Source organism: Mus pahari, chromosome 5 (assembly GCF_900095145.1).
Source record: "Mus pahari chromosome 5, PAHARI_EIJ_v1.1, whole genome shotgun sequence".
In the NCBI taxonomy this organism is placed as follows: domain Eukaryota; kingdom Metazoa; phylum Chordata; class Mammalia; order Rodentia; family Muridae; genus Mus; species Mus pahari.
In genome coordinates, this window is record NC_034594.1 from 135,457,747 (window position 1) to 135,470,549 (window position 12,803).

General features: G+C 46.7%; 1 protein-coding gene across 1 annotated transcript in view; it reads left to right on the plus strand.

Annotated features, from left to right (window-relative positions):
* Window positions 1–4,304: 4,304 nt before the first annotated feature.
* The window catches only part of Myoc (myocilin), a 10,505-nt gene continuing 2,006 nt past the window's right edge, over window positions 4,305–12,803 (plus strand). Inside the window, exons 1-2 of the mRNA XM_021198976.1 lie at window positions 4,305–4,974; window positions 12,627–12,752. Coding sequence (XP_021054635.1) covers window positions 4,368–4,974; window positions 12,627–12,752 — 733 coding nt within the window. The 5' untranslated portion in view covers window positions 4,305–4,367. The remainder of the gene's footprint in view (window positions 4,975–12,626; window positions 12,753–12,803) is intronic.

Genomic DNA, 12,803 nt, shown 5'->3' on the forward strand with positions numbered 1-12,803 from the left:
TTGTTCTCTGGTTTTTCTTTTGTTTTGTTTTTAGCTTTGTTTTATTGATTTATTGATTTATTTGAGATAGTGTCTCAGTAGGCAGACCTGGCTAGCCTGGAACTCATTATATACATCAGGCTATCTGAGAATGCAGAGATCCATCTGCCTCTGCCCCCAGACTGCTGGGATTAGAAGCATGCACCACCATGATCAGTTGTTCCCTGCTTCTCAGTTGTGAATGCAACATGCCCATTTGCTTTAAACTCCTGTCTTGACTTCTTCGGCATGATGAACTATATCTTTAAAGCATAAGATAAATTAGATCTTTTCCCTTTTAAGTTGCTTGTGTCCAGCTATTTTATCAGCAACAGGAAAAGAAAGAAAAGCATCAGTATTGGTGTATCATTTGGCGGGGGGAGTGTTATTGTTTCTTATAGGAGACCCACAGAACAAAATCAGTAGCCCACAAGTCTAAACCCACTGCTAAAGGAGGGGAATCAAATACAATCCTGAGTGGTTATGTAAGACACCCCTGAATAATGTCACCTCCCTGGAGGGCCTGCTGCCTCCACTTCTCCAGGAATGCACCCTCCAAACTTTTTCAATAATAACTGGACTGCAGCTGACTTGACACACCCCATGAGCATCTTCCTGGCACATCTGAGCTGGAGACTCCCTGGCTCCTGGCTCCTGGCTCCTGGCTCCTGGCTCCTGGCTCCTGGCTCCTGGCTCCTGGCTCCTGGCTCCTGGCTCCTGGCTCCNTCCTGGCTCCTGGCTCCTGGCTCCTGGCTCCTGGCTCCTGGCTCCTGGCTCCTGGCTCCTGGCTCCTGGCTCCTGGCACCTGGCTCCTGGCTCCTGGCTCCAGAAGGGATATGGAGATGAAATATAGTCTAACTGAACATTTGGAGTGGCCAGTATTTCCTTAATGGGAAAGAGTATCTGTGTCCAGAAATCCGGGAGGTGAAGTCTGCAGGGAGTAGGGCCACTGGACTGCCAGGAGTGACAGGAAGGTGAAAAGGGTAGGCTAAATCTCACCAGATGTTCATGGCTGTTGGCGGAGTAGGGAGGCTCCTGTTTCTCCCACAGAGCCCTTTTCTGTGCTTAGAGGAAAATGGTTCTATCTTATGAAAGGATGCAGTTTTGTGAAATCATTTGCTGAAAGCTCAAGGGTGCTGTAAGTTTTCCGGCACTGAAGGCTTTTTTCATTTACTGGGCATAGAGGAAGCAAGGCCATTTCCTAGCACTTTGGCTCACGGGAGAAGTGACTGCCATGTCTCCTGACTTTGAGACAAGCGGTGGGTAGTTTCTCTGACTTGGCTGATGTGAAAATGTGGAGCTCAGGAGTCAGGTGTTCCTTTTGGCTGTGCCATTCATTAGCTGTGTGACCCTGAGCAAGACTTTCTCCTTCCCTGACTTTAGTTTTGCTCACCTTAGAGGGCCAGCAGCCCCAGTGTTCTGTGTGAAGGAGAAGCTGAGAGCCGAGGAGGCTGAGCTCACATCACTGGGCTGTGAGGAGGTGATGGTTGGTTGATGGAGGCAGAAGAATGTGGATGCTCCATCAGTCCCTACCTGCCATGGTAGGCGGGAGTTAGGGAGGTGGAGATGCTGATAGAGAGCCAGAGTGACTGAAAAAGCATATGTAATAGCAAGAGAAACCCCCATGTTCTTCCCCTAAGCATATACACCTTCCAGGAACCAGGAAGAGAGCAGAGAATGGCTGGCTGACTGTGCCAGATATTCACAAATGGGGCTGGAGTGAGTGGAAATGCCAGGGATCATTGTCCATTTCATCCCTGGCTAGGACCCACACAGCTGGACAAGGGCTGCAATGCTACAGACTAGCATGCAGCTTATGGGTAATGAAGAGAGATGGATGGTGAATGAAAGAGGCAGAGATCAACAAAGGACAACACCCACTGACTGTAAAGGCCAGGGCAAGCGTGAATGGTGGGACCCAAGCTGTGCTGTGGAAGGAAAATTGACTGAAATCAGGAGCCCTACCCTAGAATTGTGTTCTTCCTGCAGAAGCCAAGCAGTCCCTCTTGCTTACATTTCCTTTCCCAGAATTATTTTCTTCTATGCAGCTGGCAAGACAACAATCATCTTAGTCCTTTCAGAAGAAAAAGTTTTTCCTAAGAGTAAAAGCAACTAGATTTGAACCTCATTCCTGCTGACTGTGTGATTGTTTTGTTTCCGTTTTGTTTTTTAAATCATTTTCAGTGATCCTGATTTACCAAATGAGAACAGCACTTGTTTAGTCAGCAGCAAACAAGAAGTCATTCTGACATCTCAGGCTCAGGTTTACTTTAGAAATCCTGAATAACAATAACAGCTTAGAAGGCAGGGGAGATGACTCCATTGTGCCAGGACTTGCCATGCAAGAGTGGCCACTTTAGTTTGATATGCCAGTACCAATATTGAAAGCCAAGGACATGCCAGTAATCCCAGCTTTGGGGAGGCAGAGATTGAAGGATACCTGATAGTTATTGGTTGGCCAATCTCACCAAATCGGTGAGCCCCAGGCTCAGTGAGAGAATCCGTCTCAAAAAACAAAGTGGAGAATGATAGAGGACAACACCTGACACCAGCCTCTGGCCGACACACACACACACACACACACACACACACACACACACACACACCTATACACATGCGTGTGCACCCACCCACAGGAGAATGGATTTAGAGCAAGAGGTGCTTGTTGAGTCTTCAGGTGACTCTGCTAGGGGACATCAGGGATATTTATCACACAGATACCGAGAATGCTATCATTAGTATCTGAGAACCAAGCTGCTCAAATGCAAATGTTGTTTTAAGGTAGCCATGAGGGGGCAGTGAGGCGGCTCAGAGGGGGAAGGTGCTTAGTGAGCAGGCCCTACAGACTGAGGTCAATCCCTAGAGCCCATGCCAGGAGGAGAGAACTGGACCCCAAGAGTTGTCCTCTGACAACAAAACATGCATGGCACATGTGTGCTCATATACCCCATATGTGCATGGCACATGTGTGCTCATATACCCCCATATGAACATACACCAGTAAGTAAATATTTATAAAGATTCTCATGAGGCTTCCACTCACACGCTGACTTGTGTGAACTTCTGACAAGCCTTGGTACTTGGTACTTGGTACTCCTGCTTGTTTTTTTTTTTTTTTGTTTTTTTTTGTTTTTTTCATTTATTTAATTTTTTTATTTGGAGAAAGGTTTGTGTGTGTGTGTGTGTGTGTGTGTTGCTGTTGTTGTTGTTGTTGACCATTTCTTTTTTTTAGGAGAAGTCTCATTCTTGAACTCGTTTTTGAGACGTAACAATCCCCTTACATTGCATTCAAAGTAGTTGGCTCTCTTTGAAAAGGGGGTATTTTTAGATTACAGCCCATGAATTTGAATTAGTAAAAACTGAATCTCTATTTTCACAACCTTCTCACTCAGTTATTTCATCTCCTCGTGGATATCTACCTAAATCTAAAGTTACGATAACAATACCTGTGTTTTCATCCCTACGTTACAGTTGATACAGGTTTCATGAAATACTGTATCCACTCAAAAGTACTTCAAAATTAAACCTTACGTTGAATGTCTTATGTAGCATACATTTCAGGCATTTAAATATTTTCATATTGCTAACTAAATAATGTGTTTCTTTGATGCCTTACGTTTTATACATTTGGAGCTATCTTTCAGAGGTAGGCACATAGGTTTCACCCGTAGGGTTTGGGGGAGGGGGGGTTCACACTCATCGTAAAACCTGGTCCAGAGCATTGGCACAGGTGCCTGACACAAGAGGCTGTGGTTAAGGAGCGTCTCTGAGGATGTTCACAGGTTTATTCTAAATCTAGGACATGTTCTCATCCCCTCTGTAGGAACCTGGAGCCTGGAGGCGTTGGGCTCCCCTTTGGGTTCTTCTTCATCTCTGCTTCAGGGTGTGTCTACCCAGGCACGTCTGTATCCCCAGTTCCTTATGCTGGTCCAGAGCAGGGTCCAGTGAAACACAAAATAGATTTATATCCCTGTTCAAATGAGCACACAACCAGCTTCTCCTGTCAGACGAGGTGGGCATGTGTGCACATGTACACGCAAACAGACCAGAAACTTAGGGGTTACTACTGGGATGTGGGGTACATGCAGGGGGACTTCAAAAAAAAAAAAAATTCAAAATAGCCTCCGGCACTTGGTTTTTTAAGACTCTTGCTGGCAGTGTGAGTGTAATCCTCCTATCCCCCCATGGCTGGTCCAACCCAGCTTCATGTGATCACCTCTCCCTCCCTCCACACAGGGCTGGGTCCCCAGGATATATAAACATCTTTGGACTTCAGGCTTGAGCCAGCAGGGCCACCCATCCAGACACCTTGCAGGAGAGCTTTCCAGAAGAAACCTCGCTCAGCCTCCATGCTGCTGTCCTTCTGTGCACGCTGCTGCAGCTGTGGTCCCAAGATGCCAGCTCTCCAGCTGCTGTTTCTGGCCTTCTTGGTGTGGGGAATGGGGGCCAGGACAGCACAGTTCCGGAAGGCCAACGATCGGAGTGGCCGATGCCAGTACACCTTCACTGTGGCCAGCCCCAATGAATCTAGCTGCCCAAGGGAGGACCAGGCCATGTCAGCCATCCAAGAGCTTCAGAGAGACAGCAGCATCCAGCATGCAGACCTAGAGTCCACCAAGGCCCGGGTCAGATCCCTGGAGAGTCTCTTCCACCAGATGACCTTGGGCCGAGTTACTGGGACCCAGGAGGCCCAAGAGGGGCTGCAGGGCCAGCTGGGTGTCCTGAGGAGAGATCGGGACCAGCTGGAGACCCAAACCAGGGATCTGGAGGTAGCCTATAACAATCTCCTGCGAGATAAGTCAGCTTTAGAGGAAGAGAAGAGGCAGCTGGAACAAGAGAATGAAGATTTGGCCAGGAGGCTAGAAAGCAGCAGCGAGGAGGTAGAAAGGCTGCGGAGGGGCCAGTGTCCCTCCACCCAGCGCCCCCCTCAGGACATGCTGCCAGCCTCCAGGGAAGGTAAGAGTGCAGGGTGGAGCGGCTGCCTGATCCAGAAGGTTTGTGGTGACCCATTACAGGACCCCCAGACTTCTTCTGTTTTGTCTTTTTCTCTCAGAAACGGCAAATCCAGCATGCACTAGTTTCATTAAGCAGAGCAAGGCAAACACTTTTGCATGCTTCTAGCAAGTTGGCTCCTTGTTTAGGTCAGTGGATCTGAGCTCTTGTGCCTCGTCATGACCAAATGATCACGGCCCACACAGCTGAGTGAGAAACAGGGGGCCAGGTGGCAGACACATATGGTGAATAATCAATAGAAAATGGCTTGGATAATTCATTCTTTTTCAATCTTTGCTTAGAATTTGCGATTCCTACCAAAATGACCCCTATTTATGCGATGCCAAATGATTTGTGCAATGAAAAGTGGTTTTTTATTATTATTGTTATTAATGTATTTGGTTTTCCGAGACAGTGTTTCTCTGTGTTGCCCTGACTGTCCTGAAACTCCCTCTATAGACTAGACTGGCCTTGAACTCAAAGATCTGCCTGCATCTGCCCCCCGAAGCACCAGGATTAAAGGTAGGCACCACCATGCCTGGTGGTACTTTATTTTTTAATCGCTTACCTTGGTAAAGAAAGAGGAAACAATTTCTCTCTCAGGTCCCTTGGTGTGTGGCTTTGGAAATTTTGACTTCTGTTGCTGAATCAAAGAATATCTGCTTTCAGGTCACCAAAGAACTCTGCAGTAGCCCTTCTCACAAACGCCCTTTTCTGTTTGTCCCGGCTCCTGCCTGGAGATGGGTATTCGGCTGCACTGAGAGATGGGCACATTATTTTTGACAGTTAGAAGACAGTATTTGTGCCACGTTTTATGAGTGTTTTGTTCCCAAATAGTCACTTGTTTCATGAACACACACATTCAGTTGTGGGAAGTCTGGGCTCCTTAAAAGTGTCAATGACAAGGACCAAGGAAATCGAGGGGAAAGGTTCATTTTAAACAAAGGAGTCTAAGAAACCTGCTAACCAAACACGTGGGCGTCCTCCATCAGCTCTCGGTGGTCTGGTGACAGTGTGGTTATGAGGGAGACTCTCCTAAGCATTGCTCAAGTACCTAGAACCAAACTGTCAGTACAAGGAGCATGATCACAAGGGCTCTACCACCTTCTTGGGGTTGAAAGCCTCCTGGTGTTTACCTCCTCTGTGGTGCCAGCTTCTGCTTTTATAGCCAGCTTGTGTCTTCTATCGCACGTTCTCTTCCTCCCATTAATGAATCCCTAGTTAAATATTTATATTTAAGCTGGAAGAAATCCAATTCCACATTGGACCACAGAGGAAAGTTGAGGTCCTAAGTGGCTAAGGGGCCGAGGGCTGCCTAAGACTTCATCTGGTCTCTGAAAGGACAGATGGGGAAATATCATCACTAAAAGGTATACACCGATTTCAGACTTGAAGTTACACTCTCAACAACAACAAAAAAACCTATGTAATGTTATATATGTGGAGTGTATGTGTGCACGTGAAAAAGAGACAATGCTTTAAAATTTCACTGTCTTGTTGCCTTTTCGTTTAAAGGACATGGCTGCCTTGGGAATTCATTGGGTGTGTTCTCTAATTTTATTTCCATCCTCCTTTCCAGATATTCTCCTTTTGACATAGGTCCACAGCCCATTATAATGAACTTCAAATGTGGGCGTCTTTTTCTATAGTGGAGCATTAACAGACCAGGGATTGCATGAGGGCAGAACAGATAACTGGACAGGAACCTTGAATGTATGTCACCGTGGGCTCATTTGTGTGAAAACTGAGGCCAGGGAGACTGCTGGGCCGTGGCCACCTAGTCTGTGAACGGCGCTGGAGAGCCAGAATTTTCCCTTTTCCAAGAGTTGATGGCATTCATGATCCCTACTGTCTTCAAGTTCATAGACCTTAAAAATGTCAAAGAGTGCCAGGTGGTGGTGATGCATGCCTTTAACCCAAGCCCTTGGAAAGCAGGGGTAGTGGATCTCAGTGAGTTTAAGTCCAGTCTGGTCTATAGAGCAGGTTCCAGGATAGCCAAGGGTACACAGAGAGTACTTGTTTGGGAGTGGGAGTGGGGGTGGTGGGGGCAGAAAAAGTCAAAGAGCTGCAGAAATACCTGGAATAAAATCCATTTCCAGGCCCCAGGCTTGGAGGTCAGCAGTATTCTGAGGGGCTGGAGCTCAAGTGGCAGGAACTGAGGTATGAAGTCCTGGGGTATGGGTCTCAGGAGACAAAGGCAGAGTTTACACATACTCATGGTATGCGTATCGCATGTGCACCTACACAATGTGCACCTACACAAATGTAAACAGAAGTACTATTCACCCTAAAGACAAATTGCAACAGCAGTTCCCTCTGAGACTGAGGAGTTAGACCCAGACATCAGTGAGGGCCTGTGAGCAAGTGGTTTACATGGGCCCAGAGGCCAGGAAAAGAAATGGGACACTATGGAGAGTGAATCAGGGAATGAAACTAGGAAGGGAGGGGAGCCACCAAATTGATTGCCACATGTGATGTGTTTATAAAAAGACAAAGTAGAGGTGGGGGGGGGACATGTTCTGTGGAGGTGTGGTGAGGTATGGGGAAGGGGGTGCCTCTGCAGGCCCATGGCAAGGCATCCCTTTCCCCTGTTAGACCAGCCGCAGGACAGTATAGTATAGAGTAGAATAGTTTATTCAGGGCATGGGGAAGAGGGTGGTAGAGGCAGAGAGAGAGTAGAGAAGTAGAGACCAGCCACTCTCATGAGTAGAGAGATGGGGGAAGGGGCTAGGGGACAGAGTGGGAGCAAGAAGACAAGAGACCAAGGAGGGGACAAGCAGACCCTTTTTTAGTGGGCCAAGCCTACCTGGCTGTTGCCAGGTAACTGTGAGGCAGAGCTTAGACAGAACGCTAACAACATGGGAAACAAAAGCTCAGCTCCAGGGAACATTTACCCCTGGACCTGACAGTCCTTTATCTATGAGTAATAAGATGCCAGGCCAGTCCTCAGAGTCAGAGAAGATTGGGCAGGAGGCTGATGTGTGGCCCTGGAAGTCGATACCCTTAAGAGTCAGGTTGCCATAATAACTACTGGGGGAAAACGGACAGGAAGGGGTTGAGCACCAGGGTGTTCAGCAGGATTCTGGGTTATCGTGCTGAGCAGTAGTGAGAGGAGGAAGCATCCTGGACCATTCCTGACAGAGTGGCCACCCAAGCGATGGAGTGCAATTGTAACGTTTTCCTCTGGTTGAGTCCTACCATTGTGTGCTAATGTCATGCAGTCACTAAGAACCTGGGCCTGCACTTAACATATTGTCTCTGCAGCGCACACTGGATCTAGAGATAGCGTCTAGAACAACTGACAACCGGGCTAATAGCTAAACTTTCTTTCTCTGAAGTATTGTGTCAACCTGAAAATATCATGACGTTACTTTCGCCTATTCTTTCCATTTAAATAATACTATCATTTTCACCGTAATAGAAAATATTTGCAAAAATCTTTATGTCATTTGAATTTGCATGCAAATTAGTTAATAATTTAACGGGTCCATGGGTCCCACTCCACTACAGTATGAGGTTAAAGACAGAGCAGGCAGAAAGTCTCAACAAATTTTCACAATAGAGGAATGAATCTCAATACCATTAAGGACAAAAATAAGCAAAAGCTATGAAAGCTTCAAATATCTGATACAATACAGATATTATTTTCCACAATCATTTGTTTTCCTTCTATATTCAAAATTGGGTGTTAGTGGTTTTAAACATTCCAAAAAAGTCACTTTAGACATTTCTTTATTTGGGATTATTTGCTCATGGTACTATATAATCTTCAAAAACAACCTGACATGTTTGTATAGCTCAGAATGCTGGTGTTCAGAGAGGTTGATTCATTTGTCTGAAGTCCCACAGTTGGGGCATGGTGGAACCAAAAGAAACTACGACTTCAGGCACAGCCCGGTCCCCTTTGCACAGAGCTTCCCTGCTTCAGCAGGCTTGGCCAGATGGCTCTCCTCTGGGAATCTGAATGCTGCCAGCAGCTCCTGGCTGAGAGGACTACAAAGCCACCAGGAGTTTCCTAATTCAGCCACCACACCTGCCAAGTGGAAATGAGTCAAGTGGTCTCTGGAAGGCTTTCCATGACATTCTGTGTTACTATGGCTCTTGTTTACCACAAGGAGAGTATGTGAGGTGTGGTTCCCTATAAAGAGCAAGGGAAGACAGACGAGAGCCAGAGCTCAGATCTCCTGTTCCAAACTTTGGCGTGGGACCAGGATGGGAACACAATCCCATGCTCCTGTACATCTGCCTCTCTGACAGATCTGATGGGCGACTGTGCTCTGTGGGTATGCTGAGCCATCATCTAGAGCCTGAGTTCTGCCTCAGGACAAGGTCATTGTACAAGAGCTCACTGGCTCTCCTGCAGCCTCTAGCCACTCTGTGGGCCCGGTGAAGGCCACTCAGTACATTAATCCAGGGAAGTTTAACAGAAGGAATTATAGTTACTTTTACTGACAGATTTTTTTTATACAATATATTCCGATTTTTCCCTCCCGTTCCTCCTTTTTGTTCCTGCCTCCCCTCTCATCCAGATTCATCTCCTTTCTGTTTCTCTTTAGAGAACAAACAGGCATCTAAAGAAAAAGAATAAAAGACAAAACAAAAAGCAGAAAGAAAAGAGCCCAAGAAAAGGCATAAGAAATAGATATAGATACAGAAACACACATTCGGGAATTCCAAAACACCACCCAATTGGAAGGCATAAAATATATGAAAAATATGTGCAGGGGACAAGGAAACGCTAAAGCCACCATTGAGCTCACTTTCTGTTGGCCGTCTACTGCTGGGCATGTGGCCTGTTCCTAAGAATAATTGGTTTCCTCAGTGAGACTCCCTTGGAGAAAACAATTTAGTTGCAAATGGTTTTCAGTTGGATATTCTGCATTAGAGATGGGGCATGGCCCACTTCTCAGCTCTGGGATGACATCTGGTGCAGCCCTGTGCAGGCCCTGTGTATGTGGCCTCAGGCATACAGTGAACTCTGTGACTCTGTATGTGAGTCGGGCTTCTTGACTCAGTGAGCCTTGCTTCCTGGTGTCCTCCATCCCCTCTGGCTCTTTGCCTCCTCTTCTGCCTCTTCTTCTGCAGGGTTCCTGATCCCTGAAAGGAGGGATTTGATGGAGACACCCCCTTAAGGGCCGAATGTTACAAGGCCTCTTATTCTCTGCACATGGTCAGGCTGTGGATCTCTGTATCTGTTCCCATCTGCTGCAGGAGGAAGCTCTTCTGAAGATGGCTGAGCAAGGCACTGATCTATGAGTATAGCAGACTACCATTAAGAGTCATTTTACTGCTGGGTTTCCTTTGTAGAAGTGTTTAGTTTTCCCCTGGGTCCCTGGGCTATCTAGCCTCAGGTTCACTCAAGTAGAGTCAGGTATGTGTTCCACCTCATGGAGTGGGTTGTAAATCAAATATTAGTTGGTTCTTCCCACAAGCTTTGGGCTACCATTGGCTAGCAGATCTTGCAGGCAGGACATCATTGTAAATCAAAGGGTTTGTAGCTGGCTTGGTGTTTATGGTTCTCCTTTGGTAGAGTGCACAGTCCCTTCTGGTACCAAGAACACCAGCCAGCAGGGGTGAGGGCTTTAGGTAGGCCCTAGCTTACCTTCTTCTGGTTCACTAAGTTGTATAGGTAATACTCTTAGCAATAGGCCTTGTCATCAGTTTGTGGAGAGCCACCTATATAAACTTTGCAACAGCCTGAGTTGTTCGGGGATTCATATGGGACCCCTTTCGCCAACAACCCATTCCCAGTCACAAAGCTTCATTTGGTGATGTGAGATGTTCACTTGAGGTTCTGCCTCTCCTGCTAATTGGCAATTTAATTTACATCACCTTCGTATATGTGTGTAATTTAGGAAGCTTTTGATGTGTTTGGTTCCCTATACAACTCATCAAATGGCTGTTCATCCCTGCATTTTCTTCCTTAACCCCCTCTTCCCTTCCCCTTCCAGATTGACCCTCCCCACACCCCTTACCCCCATCCATCCTTAACTATCCATTCTACTTTTACTTCTGACCCTCCCCGATAATCCTTCACTCTATACCTAACCACAGAGAAAATTATTAATGATGGCAAGAAAGCAAATATAACCAACTCCATATGTAAGTAACTTCCAAATGGCAGTCTGGGGTTACAGGGGTAGGGGTAGGACTGGCAGACTTGAAAGGACTTCAAGACCTCCCTAGGGAAGGGACACTCTGCCTATTCAAGAGCAGATGGTATTGTTTGTCCTGGCCTCAGCTGCATATGCAGATGAGGACCCCCATGACACTGCATGGAGTCCTGAAGCAGATGGGATGGTCACATTCAGAACACAGAGGTCTCTGGCAGCAACTCTGAGTTCCTTATGGAATGTGTACCACAAGGCTGAAGTTTCAGAGGAACCCCACACAAGGCTGGGGACCTCCCAATGTCCTCAAGTACATGTGACAGGAAGCCAAGGAAGAACTGCAGACATGATTTCGCTGCAGCACCCTCTACTGGGAGAGTTCGACACTGCTCACTTCTACGGAGCACTTGTAGAAAGGAGCATCGGGATGCGAGAGCCAAGATATTTGTGTGCAGCTGACTGAGCCCCTAACCCCAAAGCAGAAAGGTCACAAGTGCCAAGACTTCAGAAGACAGTGGTTCAACTCCCAGCCCTCACACTTCCTAGCTGTGAGAGCTTGGTAGATTCCCCACCCCTCTGAGCTTTGCTTTCCACATTTGCTGATGAGGGTAACAGAAGTTATGTTCAGGACTGTTGTGGAGAGACAAGATAAACACAGGGCAGAGCACATGTTAGCGGTGACGTTAGGCAGGTCACTAGGTCAGGCAGCAGTACTAAAGCCTGACTTCAGTCTCCGAAACTTTAGAGGCAGCAGGAGGCTAACAGTAGCTGGTGATCATCTTTCCGCACACATGCATACACATGCACACACATGGACCCTCCTTGGCATCGGTGTCAATCCTTCAGCTATCTTCAGGGAAGTTATCCATGAAAACGCCTTACCTCATCAGTATACATAATTATGTCTAGCGCTGCTGTTAATCCTAGCACTTGGGAGGCAGAGGCAGGCAGATTTCTGAGTTTGAGGCCAGACTGGTCTACAAAGTGAGTTCCAGGACAGCCAGGGTTATACAGAGAAACCCCTCTCGAAAAACAAAAACAAAAAAAGAAAATAGGAATATAGTTAAAAACCAAAAATTGATCTGTTCTTCCAAGATATTTACATGTGGGAAAACCCTTAGGTTGCAGTGAAGACTTAGCTGTTGAAACTCAAGCATCTAAGAACTGGCTATTACCTGTCCTCTGTCCCTTGAAGCCATACTTTACCAACCATCAACTTCCCTGGTGGAAATTATGTAAATCATATTGTGCTTTATTTTGTACTGAATATTCAACCCAGTGTTAAACAGAGAGCTGTGCAATGTATTATTTGTAAGCTTTTGAATTATGCCAATTTCCCCCCAGTGAGGCCATCACCCTAGTTCCAGTGAGCTACTAATGTGGTTCAGTCACGTTACACCTTCAGATATCAAGTATTTGGGAACATATCGAACATCACCCTCCACAGAGTCCCTTCTTGTGCCCCTTCTTCTCCAAGTGCCGTTTCTTTTCTTTCTTTGAATCCAGTCTCTCAGTGGAATTTGGACACGTTGGCCTTCCAGGAATTGAAGTCAGAGTTAACGGCGGTTCCTGCTTCCCAAATCTTGAGGGAAAATCCATCTGGCCAACCCAGGAGCAAAGAGGGAGACAAAGGTATGAAGTTAGACTTCTTCTTGAGCCTACCTGGCCTCCCCCCCCCCCGCG